Source organism: Drosophila suzukii, chromosome 3, assembly GCF_043229965.1.
Source record: "Drosophila suzukii chromosome 3, CBGP_Dsuzu_IsoJpt1.0, whole genome shotgun sequence".
Taxonomy (NCBI): domain Eukaryota; kingdom Metazoa; phylum Arthropoda; class Insecta; order Diptera; family Drosophilidae; genus Drosophila; species Drosophila suzukii.
Genome location: NC_092082.1, coordinates 13,871,368 through 13,889,482, shown reverse-complemented (window position 1 = coordinate 13,889,482; position 18,115 = coordinate 13,871,368). Strand labels below are relative to the sequence as shown.

Sequence of the window (18,115 nt, the reverse complement as noted above, 5' to 3'; positions counted from 1 at the left end):
GATTTTGTTTAATAAATGTGTCAAAAAATCGGGAGATCGTTAAATATATTTATTGCCAGTCTTTCTTTGGTATATTATAGTACATGAAAATAGAGAAAACAAGTTGCAAATTTTACATATCTTTCTTCTCTTCTAGAGGCATTTCTTCCTCGTTAAGAAGATACTTCTCCTCTTTGAGCATCTTGTCATTATAATCTTTCAATATATTAATGGTCTCTTGGATTGTTGAGGATTTCTTGGAGGTCTTTTTTACCCTCTTGCGTTTTTTAGGTAGCTCAAGGTCCGACTGTTTAGAATTCCGCCTGGATTTGGAACGTCCTGTGACAAGGACTATAATTAGGCGGACCACATTTATTACCACCGCCATAAGGATAACAAAGGGCACCATCAGCACATCTAGGGAATGGGACACGAAGAAATTTTGGGCTAAGGCCTCAGTTTGTGGAAATTCCTTAAAGAAACGTGGCTCTGCGATTAGTTGTTCAGCATGCCAAACTGCCAATTCTAGGGCGGACTGTGGACGGTTTCGGAATTTCAACTGAGCGTGGTAGAGAGCACTTGTGAAATGTTCGTCATCAAGAATACGCCTTAGAGCAACAGTCAGGGATCTCAGATTGAATTCCTTGGCCTGAACCACCACGCCTAAGTAGCGTTCCATGGCACGCTGGGCATTCTGGAAAGTTAAGGTAAAATATTGTATTTACTTAATAAAAAAATTTAAAACTAAAAACTCACATTAAATTCCTCCAGTTTTAGGGGAAGCATAACAACAGGCACTCCATTGTGCACTGCCTCCTGGAGACTGAAACTATCAGCATGATTCAGGAAACCCTTGACGTAAGGTAAAGCTAAAAATGATATAGTACCAACATTATTTTTAGTCCTAACAAATGTGAAAACCACTGATCCTACCCAAAATATCCTGCTGCAGTGACTGATCAACATGAAGGGTTAATAAGTTGGGTCTCTCAGGCAGCATCTCCTCCAGCTCCTCCACATTCCATATAAACCCACAGTTGGGATTGTCGAGTGTCATCTTAACCACAGCTTGGACTCCCAGGCTATTCATATATTCAATATAGGGCATATTGATGTACACGATGCCATCGATGAATTTCTCTGTGAATTTTTGTATGTAACTGGGCAGAGGATTGACCTCAGTCTTGATGTGAAGGCCACCCACTTCGATGACTCCGGGTGGAAGATTTTGAACATAGTCCAAGGTTGAATGGGTGTTTAGTAGCACTAATTGTAAAGTGGGAAAGGCATTTTCCGTAGTCACCAAGTTATTAAGCACAGGTCGAATGATAACGAAATGGATCCTGGGGGTTAAAAAAAAGTTAATGATCCCTTAAATATTCCAAGAAAATTAAGAACCCACAGTGGCTCTGCATAGTACAAGATGTGGTTGTGAAGTCTGTTCCAGAAGCCCATCTTTTTCGGAACCTGACTTATGTAGTGCGGTGTCCTGGCCGCATTTATGGTGTTTTCCGCCTTGAGCAGAGAGATCAAGTCTGGGGTGAGTTTTCCCGCACTCAAGCCAAGAACCGGCTTTGAACGCCAAATGGGAACCGCATCCATAAGGCATTCCATGCCGTGAGTGACGTCCGTGATTATCAGATCAAAGTCCACGGCCAGTTGGGCGGTCAACTCCGGCATCTTACTGTTCATGGTATCCGAGTTGAGGACGGAACGGCAGCTGCCCAAGAGGACCTCGTACCACACCAGCAGCTGTTTAAGTGTCACCATTGGCTGGTACTCGTGGGTATCCTCGCGCAGGAAGTGCTTCTTCATCACATCGTATTCGTTGGGCAAGTGGTAGTACAATAGACCGTCCACTTGCTTCTTTGGCTCCGGATTAGGAGCTGTACTAATCACCAGTAAGGTGTGACCATTGGCCACCAGTGCGTCGAAAAGTGGCTTCGACCATCCGGGATTGTTGTGCTTGGCCGTGCTTACTAGGCACAGGATATTTGCCGCCTTCGAGGGGCAAAAGGTGCCCAAAAGAACAATCACCGGGAGCAGAAACAAGGTCTTCATTGCTCCACTTACTTTCCACAACTGAGTCACTTTTGTGGGTTGTTTGGGTAGCTCGCAGCGATAAGATTCGCCGGGTAATGTGTTTGTCGTGCTGATAACGTTTCAATCGGATTTCTTTTCTGTACGATATCAGTGTGATTATGGCAAATCGAAGCCAAACATTGACAACAGACTGAAGCTTTGGGCATACGCCTCCTTAGATAAGAAATCATTTGGGAAACTGACTAGAATTCGGTGTCCTAAAATAATATATTATATTCTTTCTGAAAGCTAGCTGAATAAACCACGCTACTGTAGTTCAAGAAAAGGTATAAAAATGAACTTTGTAAAATAAATTTTAGTTCGAAACTCGAAAAATCGAAAAAAGCCATTACCGGTATCGAAGTAACCACGGTTGTTGTCAAAATGATACTTTTAAGGGTCAAATACGATTTTCCATATCATGTAGTCTACTTTTCAAACTTATTAAGGATCAAATTGATATATATAATATGTATTTTATATTAATAAACAAAATGCATGACATATCTATCATTTAAATAATTATTTATTATCTTCAAACTTCTTAACAATACACAAAATAATTTTTCGCATTACTTGGCTAAAGTTTCCAGGCAACGGGTATTCATTCCTTTTCAAATGAATAGCTATTGGCCAAAAAACGGTTAATCATACGTCTTCAATTACGCTAAGGGGCAAAATGGGGAGTTTTAGGGGATGAACAGAGAGCTGTATTTATTTACTTTTCGTTAATATGGCAAGATTAATACGTGAAACGATTTCTCCCCAATCACATACACAATTTTTGTTTTTGTGCGCGGCAGTGAGTACCCCTAATAGACCTATGCTAAGCGCTAATTGCACATAGTTTCGATTTATAAATTATGTTACATTTAAATGTGATTAAGCATTAAATTAATTAACACAGATGTCGTTTTCTTTGTGTGTGTGTGCGTGCAGTAAAGAAAATAAAATAGTGGGTTCTTGAGAAGGGGAAGGTTTAAGCGTGGTTATATGTACAGGTTAATCGTAAGTGGGGACTGTCCCCTGGTTGAGGTTCTACGGTTAGTTTTGGTGCCTCGTTGAGTGAGTCGGGAGTCGGGTTAAGTGCAGCACCTTCATTAGCATGGGTCGATTATCATGGTACAGGTGGGCTACCTTTAATCTTTAGATAATTTCCAGAAGTTTAGAATTCTAGGGACTTATATAAGCATTGAAAATCACCAAGAATTAATCACATCATATATTTTCCTTTTCCAACTTTTTTCTTTTCGAGGGTAATTGGAAATAGAAAATATAACACCGAAAAAGTGGGTGAAACTGTGATTAAAAAATCGTATGTATATATTACCCATGTATCTAAGATTTCGCATCCCAACAATGGATTTACACAACAAATCGACCCACACTAATCTCCTAATCTCCTGGACCTAATCCCTATTCGTTGACCAGTTGCGCTGGACCCGGAGCATCGTAGGGCGCTCCATTGGCGCCCACATATTGGTTGTTATTCCGATGGACGAATCCCCTGCCAGGAGCTGCATTGTAGTAGACCACCCGCCGGATGCCGAAGGGATCCACGTATCCGAAGCTGCCCGCTCGCTTTCCATCCGCCGGATTTGTTTCCTCCTCGTGATACTGCTTAGGCAGCACATAGCGGAATCCATTACGGGTTACGCCCACGCCATCGTACTCGGTGGCGGCCAATCCCTCCAGGTGATTACTCTGGACTGGCCTTGGACGCAGGCGTCTTCGATAGGAGCTGGAAGGCAGGGGTGGGAGTAGAGCAGCCTCCAGGGAGTTGACCTCCAGTGGAGACTGGGGCGGTGGATAGTAACCGTATCCCGTGCTGGAGGACGCGACAGGCGGGGCAAACTGATAGGCAGGTGCAGCAAAGGGCTGCGGCGTGGAGTAGCCATACACATCCCCGCCAGAAATGGGTGCTGGTGTACTGGAAACGATGGCTATGGGCGATGGAGTTGGACGCGGTCGCAGGCGACGCCGGTGGGCACTGAGAGGTGGTAGCATGTCCAGCGAAGGCGGTCTGGCCGTTGTGGAACTGATAACCGAACCAAACTGTCCATGGCCAAAGGATCGATCTGCCTCGGCATCGTACACATTAATGGCATTCAGTTCCAAGTCCTGGACAGGCTCAGCATTGGGATGGATGTCCACCAGTGGGTTGAGGGGTGTGGCCGGAAGGGGCGATAATAACTGATCCCTCGCCCGGGGCAACTCATCCGGATAGTGATCGAATCCCAGCTGGGATTGCGGCTCAATCTTGGCAGCTTGCTCGGGGGGCAGGTAATTCAGCTTGCCCGCGCCGGAGTCCTCGATGTCCAGAAGAGCCGGTGGTGGTGGTGGAGGTGGTGCCGCAGTCGTGGATGTGGTGCTGGAAACATAGCCATAGTTGGGACGTTGATAGCTGCCCAGACTGTTGACCGAAGATCCTGATGAGCCGCCATGCACCAGGACTCCCGATTGGGCAGGAGCCGCCTTCGTGGATTTAATGGCGTCCTAGGGGAGAACAAAATTAAAAATTAATAAAAAATAATTCAGCAAGCTGTGAAAAATTTTTTGACAAAGAAAATATATTTTGAAAATTTTGTTTTAGTTCCGAATTAAAAATATTGACAAATTTTTTCAGGAAAAAATTAGTTTCCAATGACAAAAATTATATTATTGTGATTATTTCATATTGTATGATATTTATATTAACTTAAACTTGTAGGATTTAAGTCAGACACTTAATTTAAAAATTCTGAATGTATGTAGGGGATTATTTTTCTAAATTTGGATAGTCTTACCTCAACTGCCCTTCCCAGACCCACATAGATCGTCTTGGATTTGAGTATTCGGTATCCTTGCTTGTCGGCTATGTAGTCCTTCTGTCGCAAATAGCCAGCCGCATCGATCCAGGCCTCAGTGCCTGAGAAAGATAGTAATTGGGTGGGTCAATGACCTCCATCACCATAGACATCGCGGATCACTCACCTATGACGGTGCCATCCTGCAGCCGCTTCTCCTTGCGGAACTGTCCGCTGTCCGTTTGGAAGCGGAAGTACCGCTCCGGCCCCTCGTCCGTCTGGATGTGATACTGATTTGGACTGGGAGTCTGGCTGCCAGAAACCACTGCTGCCAGGGCCACCAGAGCCAGCTGAAAGGAAAGTCTCGATGAGTGATCGGTGATTGGAGCTTTGAAAAAAGGGGGAACGCCTCGAGGATTGGGTATTTCTAACTAATCACATCCGCCGGCAGCTGCCCCAAACCAAAACAGGCAGTCTCCAAAATAGTTGGCGGCTTTCCGGTGGGGCAACTTGATTACAGAAAGGAAAATAATGTATACTTATGGGTACCCACATATCTTTTATTTCTGAATGATAAACTAATGAAAATTACATTTTTACGACTGTTTGGATTTTTCCCACCATTTATTTTTGGCGGAAACCAAACTTAACTTAACAAAACATAGTAATTAAAATTTAATAGCTATAGCTAATATATTTAAATTTTAACAAACAGTTATAGCTATAACAATAATTTGTTTAAAACTACGATTTTAAGTATGCAAGCTTGACACTTAAAAATCATAGGTGCTAATATACACTTTATATACTTCATAAAATAGTACATAAAAATATTTATTCCCCTGAATTTTTCTCACAGTGTGTGGCACGTTTCAGAGTCAAGGTGACACTGGCCAGTGAGGAATCAATGGCACGAGATGCGGTTTTGCAACATTTCATCAATCCGCGTGCGGAAATGCATTATGTGAAAGTGTTTTTCACAGCCGCAGCTGAATCAACTTAAGCATCATCAGCGGCATCATCGTAAATTCGAACCGGTTCACGTGGCGTATGCGTAATGCAGATGACTCGATTTGGCTTTACTTGGGTTCGGCATTACTACCCAATTTGTCCGCGCTCATGGTTAAGGTTGGAGCTCGAATAATAATACTTCTGGCAATTATTCTAATGTCTGAGCCACCCGCACGTTTAATCATTTACGCTTCAATTACTTTCAGCATTCCGTCATAAATTTCCATTGCTTCGATGAAGGGGGGTTTTTTGTGTGGGTGGAACAGCTCTGAGCCAAGTTAGCTGGATAATTTCGGTTGCCGCTGACGTTTTTATTTTAATTTCGTGCTCGTTTCGTTATTCGCTGATTATATGTACATACGTCTTGGCTCGACGCAATTTATGGCGCTTTAATTAATTGTTGTTGAGACACTTTTCGGAATAATCAAAATAATTGAACCGCAAAGAATGAACTTTCCTTAAAGGGGGAACTTTATTGGGGGCTAACTCATATACAAAATATTCATAAATGTTATTGATTTATGAATGACCTGTCACGTGAGTAAACTTTGCCATTAATCATATATTAAGGAGACACTTATTACATCAGCACAAACGTGTAACGCCTTTCGGGATCTTTTTTATTTAACTCCCACAAGTGTGTTTTGGGAATATTTAAACTGCATACAGAACAAAAAATTGTATATCTGATTCATAGGTACAAAACATCTAGAAGCTTTTAATATATATAAAGATGCATTACTTTAGTTGGTAATTCAAGGAATAAGAGTAATATGATATTACTAATAAATTTGTATTTTCTATTTATCTTTATTATAAAATAAAATCACTAGCCCCACATTTTTAAATATCTATCCAGGACCAACAGCTAATTGAATTTCCACCCTAAGACCAATGACATAATGCGGCCATATATACAATCCTTCACTTTTCCAACCACTCCCCCGATAGAGAAATATAGCAAATTGCGGTCCATTCGCGAGATATTCGCGTGTTCGAGTCGCAGTGGCCATAACTAAAAGTATCTACATGCTCCGTGCGAGCAGATGGAGATTTATTTGATCGGCTAACGCAACGAAATAAATTGCTAGCAAATTATTGCGACTGTTTCCGCTGTGTTTGGCCAAAACGAGAGTAAAAGTGGCCACCGGCGGGGGCTTCATCTCTCGATGAATGAAATTTTGCTGCCCCGATTTGGGAGCCCCGGGTTGCAAGTTAAGCTCAACCGGTTATTTGGTTGGACTCCGAATCCACTCTGCAACATATGTTGCATTTGCAGTGGCTGCCGCAAAGTCTTTGGTTACGTGAGAATCGCCTGAGATGACTCCCGACGAGGCGAACTCCTTTTGGGCGCGATCAAAAGTGGAAAATCACGTTTTCCTTGGCGCGCAATTTTGTTTACTTTATTGTCAGTCGTTAGTTGTTGTTGCTGCCTGTCGAAACGGTAACAAAAAAAATAAAAAATAAAAGAGTTTCTTTCCGTTGCGCAACCATCTCGCCCCCGCAGCCTCCTCATCCACTTTGGACCCCCCTTTTGTAACTTACGCAACCTAAAATTGCTCAGCTGACCCCAAAAACAAAAACCCGAGCTGAACAAAGAATTCTGCAAAATGCTAGAAACAAAGCAATCATAATTCCCCATTGTTGGTGACCTTCGCCTGATCACAGTTCACTTTTTAATTAAAACTCACTTCAATTACGATCGCAGTTCGCTCCAAATTTACCAAAGATGATAAATGAAGCGGGGAAAATTACAATTTTAGGTTTTAGTTTTTTTTTATTTGCCTGCATTCTGGGCACGAACAAAGAGCTAATGAAGCACATAGCCTTTCAAATCGATCCCCATGTTGATCGTATTTGTTTTGGCTCAGTTGGCTTGGTTCCGATTTGATGGTTTTAATTTTTGTCGGGGAGTGTTTTTGCATACTCGCCGGGGTGTATGCATGTTGTGATGGATTTCTGTATGGCTATTTCCCCGTTTTCAATTTGATTATGCGGCTGACGGCTGCTTCCGCCTGGGGAATGGGTGCCATGAATTATGTGGCATGAAAACCCACAGAAATCGACTGTGAAAAATCTAGTTCAAACCGTAGATTAATGCCAAGTTGTTGCAAAATTAGATGCTAATAAAAAATCGTATCTTGTGGTAAGAAAACCCACGGAAATTGAAAGTGGAAAATCTAGTTAAGTTAAGAATTTCAAAGGAAAAACATTGGTGATTCATACTAAGCAAATGAATAAGAACCAAGCAAGTAAATAAGATTTTCTCAATAATAATATTGAAAACAAATAACCAAAAATGGAAGATTCACCTCCAGCTTATAACAAAAGACTAAAGACACGAACTTGTGGACTTAGAGAACAACAAAGATGATTCATATTAACTGGGTCCCCCGCAAATACAAACATTTGGATAGGATCGTTACTAAGAAAACAGCAGGAATCATTTTTCAAACCAAATAAAAACTATCTTAACCTTAAAACAATAGACTTAAGACACAAACTTGTAGGACTGAGGCATTACAAATATGTATGACCCTTTTGAGTCAATTAATTTGATGATTAGGCTTTAATTAAATAAAGATATAAAAAAAGATAAGACTTCCGTTTACCGGGGACTTTTATGACATTGTCAAAATTTTATTAAATAATTACAAATAACAAACTTTGCGGCAATAACCTTTTTATATCCCCCAGACTCAGCTGCCAACCGAAGTAAATAATAATTTCTAATTGCTCAAATTCCATAAACACGGCAGCCGCGCACAACATGAAACCCTATATTCAGCTAATGAAACATTTCATTAGGCACAATCAATTCCAAGAATGTGAACCGCCAACAGCAACCGGCGACTATTGAATTACACTGAGGACAGCCGAAAGATATTCGAGTGCCTCGCGGATAGAAAACACCCACTCGGATATTTCAAAACGGGGGGTTTTGAAGGGGTATTCTGACTGACAGCTGGCTGTCAGATTTCGAGCAAAGCCCGCAGATTTTTGGCGGTGGGAAGCAGCTGACAAGCAACAACAACGATCTGCCGTACAAATTTGTATTAAATTTCATTAGTTGTTTGACTTTTCGTAACTTGCAAAAAATACAAAATAAACCAAAGCAATAAAAAACTAAAAGAGTAAAAGCGCAAAAAAAGTGTTTGCCTTTTTCGGTCAACGATTTTTTGGCTGCGGCATTTCCTGTTTGTCTTGGAGCTCCACCAAAAACAACAAAAAAAAAAGTAAAAAGCAGTATGAAAACTATATAGGAACATTGTAAGCAGAGTTATACAATCCACTTAATGGTGTCTATGAACAGCAGCCATGCCTTCGGGCCAGGCTCCAAGTATGGCCAAGACGATGGTGTGGGCTCTCAGAACCCGCCCCTGAATTGAATTTGCGAGTTTGAACAAATGCGACCACGCAGCACAGGCTGCCTGTCTTGTTTGTCCCAGTCAAAAGCTATTTCATCGGATCTATAGCACTACCAATAGTTGATTTACAGCCCCCAAGTAACCCAGTTTTACGCCGGACAGCCGCTGCCCGTTGCTAATCGCTATTTATAGAATTTATCAGTCAGCTGCATTTGGAGAATTTACAAATTAAATCAGATCTCGCTTTTGCTCAGGTGATGACAATATTTCTATATCCAATTGAGATTGAAAGTTATTTTTATTAGAATCAACTTTCTTTTTCAGTAACATTAATTTTTGAAAAATAGTATGATCGATTTTAAGATCTATTTTAATATAATCATCATATAACCTTATCAAGTTCATTGTTTACTAGCATTAAAATATTTATATTGGATCTCAATATAACATCTTTCAATTTTTTTTTAAATAATTATTAATACCTATAATTTTAGTTTAACAAATTACAATATAATTCATAGATGTGGCAATCTATTTATCCAAAGTCCTCACCCCGAATAAAAAAAAACTATATTAAACTTATAATAAGATCTGTACTACTATGTTGCTATTAATATTATTCATTTAATATTCAAGTATGAATAAAACATAAATCGAAATTAAATGATCAAATCACATTGAAAATTGTTTAAGAACCTTTTTATTTTTATATAACTTCCAAAGTACCCCTAATTCGATCCGCTTAAATTTTATGCATTACCTGCACTCATCTAAACCAGCTCTAACCGCAGCTTGCATTGCGATTTATTGCATCATTTTCATTTCCAAGCTGCTGCTCTCCATATTTGTGGCACTCGGGGTGTGATAACTCGATTATTCGAGTGAGTGTTGCGTGAATGGGTGTTGTAACATTCGCAGTGGATGTGATTTGAGAGATCCCCAATAGTCACGCATAGAATTAAGCAGAACGGAATGCAATAAAACCACCAGAATGGATTGATAATTAAGCGATAATCATGCAATTGACATGCATCGGGCGACTGTCAAAACAAATGTTCATCAGCAAGAGCCATAAACAATTATTGAGGCACAAATGGGCATATGCATATGGTTTATGCATGCCGCCAAGGTCATCCAGAAGCGTCGAACGTGGGCGGACCACTCAGGGCCAGAGCTATGAACTCAACGACAAAAAAACAAATAAATAAACAACACCTAGCAACCGAAGCGGCGCCAAAAGTTTTCCACGGGGCGACACTTCCGACACTTTCCACTTTGGTCGGGTTGACACAATTATTAAGGTTGCATAATGAGTTACACAGTTGCATAACCAGAATGGCAGCCAGTCGAAACCAGCTGATTTTATTTTAGTTTTATGTTTATTTCAGCTCTGGAAAGCACCCACAGTTCATTTAGAACTCACCGTATTTGGAAAATTGTAACTGGTCGTATAAAAATTAAAATTTATGTGTTCAACTTATTTTACTTTTTACAGATTTTGCTCCGTGTCTCCTCTGAAAAACGTTACTAAGAATATAAATAATGCTGTCATATTTAGGTAGCGTAGCGTAGCTAAGATTATTTTGTTTACACGTGTTTATTTATTTCTCCTAAAGTTTTTTTTTCATTTACTAGTTCTTAAATAATTACTCACTTAAAAAAATAGAACACAACAATGCATTTTTATTATAATCCCTAGAAAATCTGGGGTACAGGCTCAGATAAAAATGATGACCCTAGACTTTTGGTAAAATAATTCATAAAGGAAGCAGTTAAAATTGTAAGGAATTGTGTAACTATTTTTATATAGGTTTATTTGCAATGTAAATCAATTTAAATACAAATTGGTTAAGCTGGTAAAAGTATTTTCAATTTAATATAAGCTTATTCCAATATCTGAAAGCATATAGTAAACGATGGAATATAGAATAGATATAATAGCAGACCTTTGCAGTTTATTTTTAGTACAAACTAAATATGTATATCAAATTGTATATTAGTATTATAACAATATATTATTATAATATTTAAATATAATATTCAGAGATTGATACCACTTTTCAAGAATCTAAGATGGAACAGTTGCCCAATAAATCAGTTGCATAACAAGAACCCCAGCCAGACGGCGACTATACTGGGCGTCTTCCGATCTTCCAATCTTCCGATTTTGTGATTTTCCGGCTCGGCTGCGCCCAATTTGCCGAGGCGTGAAAGAGTGGAACCAAGTGGAGTTTCTTGGGCTGATCGGCGTTGGGTAATGCCCCATGATGAAGGTCGACATCTGGTGGCGGGGAGTTGAAAGAGAGGAAAAGTGTGGCCCGCTAACCAAGTGGAAAATCCACCTGATGTGGCACCAAACGGCGCCGACGCCAACTGTTGATTCATCCAGCCATCTCGGCCAGTTCGTGTCTTAAGTCTTTTGTTTTTTGCGTTCATTTTTCTGTGTTCCATAGCTTCGCGCTTCGTCGCCAAAAATGTTTCCGCAATTTGGCACTGCACTTGGCACTTGGCAGTTGGCAGTTGTCGGTTGGCAGCTGTGGGAGCTCCTCTTTGGCTGCTCCAATTTGCCAGCTGATGGCTGGCAAACCAGCCGTCTCCGCCCCAGAAAAGGTGGCCAAAAAAAAACTAACCTCCGACTGACATTCGGTCCCAAAAGAGAGTGAAAGCTGCACGAGTACATGGCTAACGTATCGCATTAAATTTCAGCTCAGCTGCCACTTCGATCCGACTTCGAGACTTCAAGACTTCGAGACTTCTTCGACTTCGACATGGGCCAATGCAGGCAGTGTTGTTCATTGCTCGCTCGTGTTTTAATTTCGTGTTGTATAAAGTGTTGTTTTTACCACTCTTCGCCCCCCATTTTCATTGTCAGCGTGCGGGCATGCAACATCTGCGGAGCTCCCCCCTTAAAAATACTAAGGCGTATTTCATAATTGCGCCTGAGCTGGGCCTCCTAAATAAAAAAGCTAAGAGCTGAGAGCCCGATGCACATATCAAGCGAAATTAATCATAGTAATTGCCGGCGCTGAATTCGACTTTGATTTGCGCGCTGCGTGTAAATGAACTCCGGCGGAGAGTTTGGGCTCGAGCTCTGTGGGAAAAGCCGCATTTTTTGGCAGCCACTTGGCCCTCCTCGGGCGCCATCTGTGTCAGCGGTATATGCAAAAATGCCAGCTATGTGTGATAATTGTTGTGTTTTACTTTCGAACTGAGGCACTTGGAAAAATACAGGTACCTAGACTTTACTTTGATCAAAAAAGGGGGCTGGGCATACGCATGGTGTCCCTGTTTGGGCGCCATATGCATAAAAGAATTTCTAAGGCGTTTCAAATTGTAAGGTTTTTATGGTTATGTTTAAACCTTTATATTTACTATAATTATAAGTATCTTAAAAGGGCAAATGTATTTACTCAATATTATTAAAAAAAATTGGAGCCTCTTTTTAGTAAAATTAAAAAATATATTTTAAATAAAATATAACAATTTTAGGATAATTTTCCTCTCTGTGAAATTTCCATTGCCACTGTGTTGGGAAATCTTGAAAAAGGGCCAGGCCAGCCGGCTGACTTTGGCATACTTTCGATGCCAAGCGGATTGATTAGCATCTGTGGCCCCTCAGCAGCTCCCTCATCTGGCATTCAACTGGTGTACCATGCGTGGGACTCACTTTTTATTGTGCGCTGGGTAGTACCTCCGCATATATATTTCTTATTCTCCCCGATAAACTGGCGACAGTTCTTGTGTGGGCAAAAGTGTCTCTGGTTGCAAGCGTGGTTGCCTCGTTTGCACTCTAACAACTGCAAACTGTCAGTTACCAGTTACCAGTTACCATTTACCAGTTAGCTTTATGCCCAGTCAAAAATTTGGGGCGGGACAGACAGAAGTGTGACAAGGAAATGGAATTTTTAAAGGCGAAGGATTGCAAGCCAACACCCCAAGGGAATTTAAATAAACCTACCAGTTTATTGAAAGAATTTATAGGCTATAGCTATAATGCATACATTCTTCTGAAAGTATTCATTAATTTGTAATTATTTTTTAGCCGTAATCTCATGGGTGACCTAATGGATTAATTACTACAAAGTCTCACCCAGAACATCTTCCCACATCACTCACTTCAGAGGTGACCCGCCATTAAAGGCTGTGACCGCATTTGGATCCGCTTCCCATTCAACTGCAAAACAGCAGCTGTTGCTAATTTGTTAAGAAGGCCATTAAAAAAACAGTGCAAAATTCTCTGGCGTGTGAACCATCATAGAATGTATTGTGGAAGTAGTATATAACAAATGTAGTTGAGTGACCAGGTAAATTAGCGAAAGGAATTGGGTCAACCAGTGGGATAGAAAAATATTTCGATGTGTCGGCGGAATGTGACCGAAAAAAACCAAAAAAGTTGCAGCATCATCGATCGTCTGTGGCCAAAACAGTTTATGGCCAAATAATATATGCGTGAAATGCAAAAAAACAAAATGCGAAATAGCCGCCGGCAGGGGCGGGTTCCATTTGAAATGATATTTAATAATGGGTAATTGTGAAATGAAAAACATGAAACACAAATCGCCCGCCCATGTATCAATCCATCTGGGAGGGACTTGCATAATTATCGTAGGGCAACTAATCTGTTTCGGAGTCTGGTATTTTTTTTTTGGAGGTCCAAAGCGAAGAAAAGTGCGAGGCAAAATGGCAAAGACAATTTGAATTCATTTCTGTCACTCTGCTTTTTCTGTCTATTTTTTCAGAGCTGGCTATCTCCCTCAAGGTCGCATAAATAATAAAAGTAAAATGTGGCAAGTGATTCCACTGCGCTAATTAATTCAGTTGCGCTAATTTCGCCCTGCTCTGTTTTTGGTTTCTTTTTGAGTGCCCTAGAATGGGGAGTGATATATTTATGGGCATATTTTTAACAACAGGGAATGAGAAACTCGAACCTATAAAACTTGGGTATGTTTACTATTTAGTTATTCGTTATAAAGATGATTTTTTATTTTACTTTTATTTATCCGGTTGTATTTCTTTTTACTTTGTTTTTGGGCAGAGTTATTTACTTGAACAACCAATTTTACTGAACTATAATTTTTTGTGGGCACGAAGAGGGTAAAAATTATAAATAATATAAATAGCTTAACATTTTTAAGTAAGCATTAAAAATTGTAAATTAATTGAGGTAATGCCTCATGTAAAATTATTTTAACCTATCTCTTGTAATGCATTTTGGAGTATTACTATAGGGTATTGACATCACCGAATCCCAAGTTTTCATAGAAATGCTCTGTTTTTAGAGGTCTTTGTTTTCTGTTTTGGTTTTTTGATGCCTCACCAACCGATTTGCATATACTTGGCCCCCTCTATTTCTTCCTCAAATCCCCCTGTCTTTCTTCCCTAGAGATTTGCGCAATTGTGGGCTGCAGTTGGGTTTTTCTCCCCAGCTGGTTTGTTTTGATTTGTTGGCCCTATCCGTAGTTCCCTTCAAAACCAACCAAATGTAAGGCCCACGTGCTGCTGCCCACCTAAACAAAAGATACAAAGATATACAGAGGTTCACCAAGTGACTATCCATCTGAAAAGCCCATAATCATCTTCGTCATCATAATCATCTCGTCATCATCATCATCATCATGAGATGCCAGTGACCTTTGGCGGGCTCTTCATTTCTCTAGCTTCTCTGCGCTGATCAATATCTGGGGGAAGCCTTCATGTAATGCACGATTTTTGTCGAAACACCGAATGATTGAGGCCTCCGAGAACAGTTAGGGCATATAGCGTAACCCCCTCAATTTTTCCCTCCGACTTGTATTTGTTTTCTGACCGAGCGCTTCTATTCGTATTCAAATTTCTGGCAAAATTATCTCAAATATGGGTCAAAAACTACAGGTTTCTCGTTTCTCGCAGCGAAATATGTGTTAATCACTTCCCATGAATTATTCAATAAATTTCGTATAAAAAAACAGCGGCATATCTGTACGGGGAAGGCGCGAGGGAGATGGTGTGTGATTTACAGGGGGCAATTAAGAAAAGTGTTGCCAAACATAAGCAAACAATTTAGCAGGCGATTCTACACTGATTTTACGACTCTTAGAACACGTTTACATGAGTGCCAGTCGACTGGATTATGGAACCCCACCGATCAAGGGTTACCCAAAGCCAGCTGGTTGGCTTCTCGTTTTGAAATCAAATTTAGCGACAAGTTTTGCAAAGGGGGGGGCTTATAAATTTATGGGTTACTTGGTAGCCCCACTTAGGAGATAATTGCCGTGGATAATTCCCCGAGTTTGGCTAACCCGTAAAACAAACCGAACGATGCTCTTAAATCTTGGTCGCTTCACATAAATTTTGGGTCGAGGTCAGGCGGATATCTATGGGAGTACGGATGGATTTATGACCCGACTAAGGGTGATTGAAATGCAAACTGAAAGCCGGCTAAAGTGATGGGAAAACTCTGGGTGACATCATCGAACGCATTCAGTACAATATAAAGCGGAGACAAAAAAACCATGTTCTTTGAATTCTTAAACAATACTTTTCTATGGATTTTCTTTCGTAGGTGCATTCAATAAGAAACCCATTGATATTAACCATTTAGTTTAGTACTAGTTTAACAGCTTTTTGCATATTTTACCTTTAAAGCTTTTCAATAAAGTGCACCGTAACTTTATTAAAAACTTTATGACCAGTTTTAATTTAAAAACAATAACATTATAAATAAACAGTCCTAAAAAAGTCTATAAGATTTACTTTTATTGCAATTAAAAACAAATATTTTTTACATCAATTTATTTCTGTTCTTGGGGAAGGCATTATTTTTACAGGATGAAACAGAATTGTAACTTATCCAACACTGTTATACAATAAAGTATTAGAAAACGAGAAACATTTATATTTGTGCTGTCACTTAGCAGGCCAAGCCTTTGATTTCAGAAGTTTAAGGGAATAAATCGTATGGGCACATCATTCTATTTGCAAGATTCAAAGCAGTTGGAGCTCAATCTTATTAAAAAATATTTAAAAAAAACATATATATTTTGTAAATTCAACTGGTAAATATAGTTCAAAATAAATTCTAAGAAATCAAGTACCCAAATTTAAAGAACATTTAGGCATTACATTGTACTCGTTCTCTAAACAATATTAGATTTAAAATTATTCAAATGCAATTGCGCTGTTTTTAGCTTCTAACTTTTAAGTCAAATTTAGGTTTTAAAAGCAATTCAAAAGCCACAAACTGAAACTGATTTATTTCGCAGACCCACAATGCCAATGTCCCAAGGAGATGGCAGCTTCCACGGCAGTGGAGATCTGACCAAGAACGACTCGAACTCGCAGGAATCGGGGGATGGGGCACCCAATGCCTTTGCCGCCTGCCAGAAGCCCCGTCCGGATGCCAATTCCCTGCCGGTGCGGCAGTACCTCGACCAGACGGTGGCCCCCATCCTGCTCCACGGACTGCAGGCCCTGGCCAGGGATCGACCCAGTGACCCGGTCAGCTACCTGGCCACCTATCTCCTGAAGAACAAGAACCGCTGCGACGAGGTCAACATGGAGGAAACCTAATCACCCGTATTTTATTTATGCCGATTTTCCCTCAACACAAAATTATGTCTTGTACACAACTTATCGCTGATTAAAGGCTGGCTTAAAGCTAACTTACCAGCCACGATTTCATGGTGATCCTCCGGTGCTTTCGAATATTTTTCCGATTTAATTTGCAATTTAGTTTCCGTTGGCTTTTTACGGCTCCGTACACACGCACAAGATTTTGTTGCGAATTATCTTTTTTCTCAGCTCTTGCCAATTTTGGCAATTTTCATTATAGGCAATTAGTTCCAGCTCCAGCTGCTGGGTTTGTGTACTTTTTAAATATTTATTTTTTTCAAACACTTCCGATTGCAGCCCACGCTCGTTGCAATATGCGATCGTTTCGTTTTCGGGTTTGAATTTCGGTTTGGGCCAGGTTTTTTTGCTTTTCAAACTCGCGCTCTCGTGTGTCTGGTCGACTGGCTGGCTCGTTTGCCACTAAATTCGCGGCGAGCTTAGTTGACGGTTTAAAAACTTCAAATTCGAAACCACTTCGGTTCAAAAGCGAGCGCCAAAGCTTCGGCTCTGGGTTCGTCGTATTTCTCTGTTGTCAGTTCTGCTTGGTCCAATTTAATCTACTTTGGGGGGCTCTCGAGTAAGCCGATTTCACAGGCCCACCCGCAATTGTCACGCGCCAAAATCGAACTAATATGCCTCACATATGTACGTAGTATACCTTCCATTGCATAGAATAATTAAGTCTAATTGCCAGCCAGTCGGGTCTAAAGATCACACATCGCTGGCTCAGTGCATCTCCATCTCTGGGCTAAATGAGTGATAAATACCTCAGGTGCTAAGCCGCTCATTTTCGAAAGGGTTTGCGATCGGCCTTGGCATGTTGTATCTTGAAGTGCGAAGCGGGTTCAACTCAAAGTGGAGTTAGATAACTTCGTCTCGACAGTTTTCGATCAGTTCAAAAAATTATTAAAATACCCCAAGCCATTTTTATCGAGACAAACACATCTAAAAATAATACAAAAAATCTCCAGGCAATTCGCCATTTGAGTCAGCGATTTTTACTGGAAACGCAAATATTTGATAGTTAAAGGAGAAAGGGCAAGTGCATAGCTTTTGATACCCTTCGCTCAAGGGAGAGGCATTAGCTAATTAAAACCGGAAGAGAAGGGGGTCTAGATTGCGTTCCCTATATCAATGATTCATTTCGGGCTTACCCGCCTAATTAACACGCCTTAGATCACCTACTTAATGGTAATTGCTTGGAAATTTAAGTACTAACAATTTTCGGAAAACGTATTTATTATTATATTATTTGTTTCTAAGATCTTCTAAAGGTCTTTAAGGATAATTAAAATGAAG

At 40.3% G+C, this 18,115-nt stretch overlaps 3 protein-coding genes and 1 pseudogene across 3 annotated transcripts; 2 read left to right on the top strand and 2 right to left on the bottom strand.

Annotated features, from left to right (window-relative positions):
* Positions 1-28: 28 nt before the first annotated feature.
* On the bottom strand, positions 29-2,201 carry Ugt305A1 (UDP-glycosyltransferase family 305 member A1). Its single transcript, XM_017077109.4, has 4 exons — positions 1,382-2,201; positions 913-1,322; positions 736-848; positions 29-673 (listed from the first exon to the last, which is right to left on the bottom strand). The coding sequence occupies exons 1-4, from the start codon at positions 2,038-2,040 to the stop codon at positions 113-115; spliced, it is 1,743 nt and encodes a 580-aa protein (XP_016932598.4). The 5' UTR covers positions 2,041-2,201; the 3' UTR covers positions 29-112.
* A 368-nt stretch (positions 2,202-2,569) lies between these two features.
* LOC108011870 (uncharacterized) lies at positions 2,570-17,317 on the bottom strand. Its single transcript, XM_017077111.4, has 4 exons — positions 16,872-17,317; positions 5,035-5,197; positions 4,848-4,969; positions 2,570-4,557 (listed from the first exon to the last, which is right to left on the bottom strand). The coding sequence occupies exons 1-4, from the start codon at positions 16,884-16,886 to the stop codon at positions 3,478-3,480; spliced, it is 1,380 nt and encodes a 459-aa protein (XP_016932600.4). The 5' UTR covers positions 16,887-17,317; the 3' UTR covers positions 2,570-3,477.
* LOC136116843 (uncharacterized) lies at positions 12,394-13,291 on the top strand (annotated as a pseudogene).
* On the top strand, positions 16,123-16,891 carry Dpy-30L2 (Dpy-30-like 2). Its single transcript, XM_036814856.3, has 2 exons — positions 16,123-16,260; positions 16,468-16,891. Exon 2 carries the CDS (start codon positions 16,475-16,477, stop codon positions 16,772-16,774), a length of 300 nt encoding a protein of 99 aa, XP_036670751.3. The 5' UTR covers positions 16,123-16,260; positions 16,468-16,474; the 3' UTR covers positions 16,775-16,891.
* Positions 17,318-18,115: the final 798 nt, after the last annotated feature.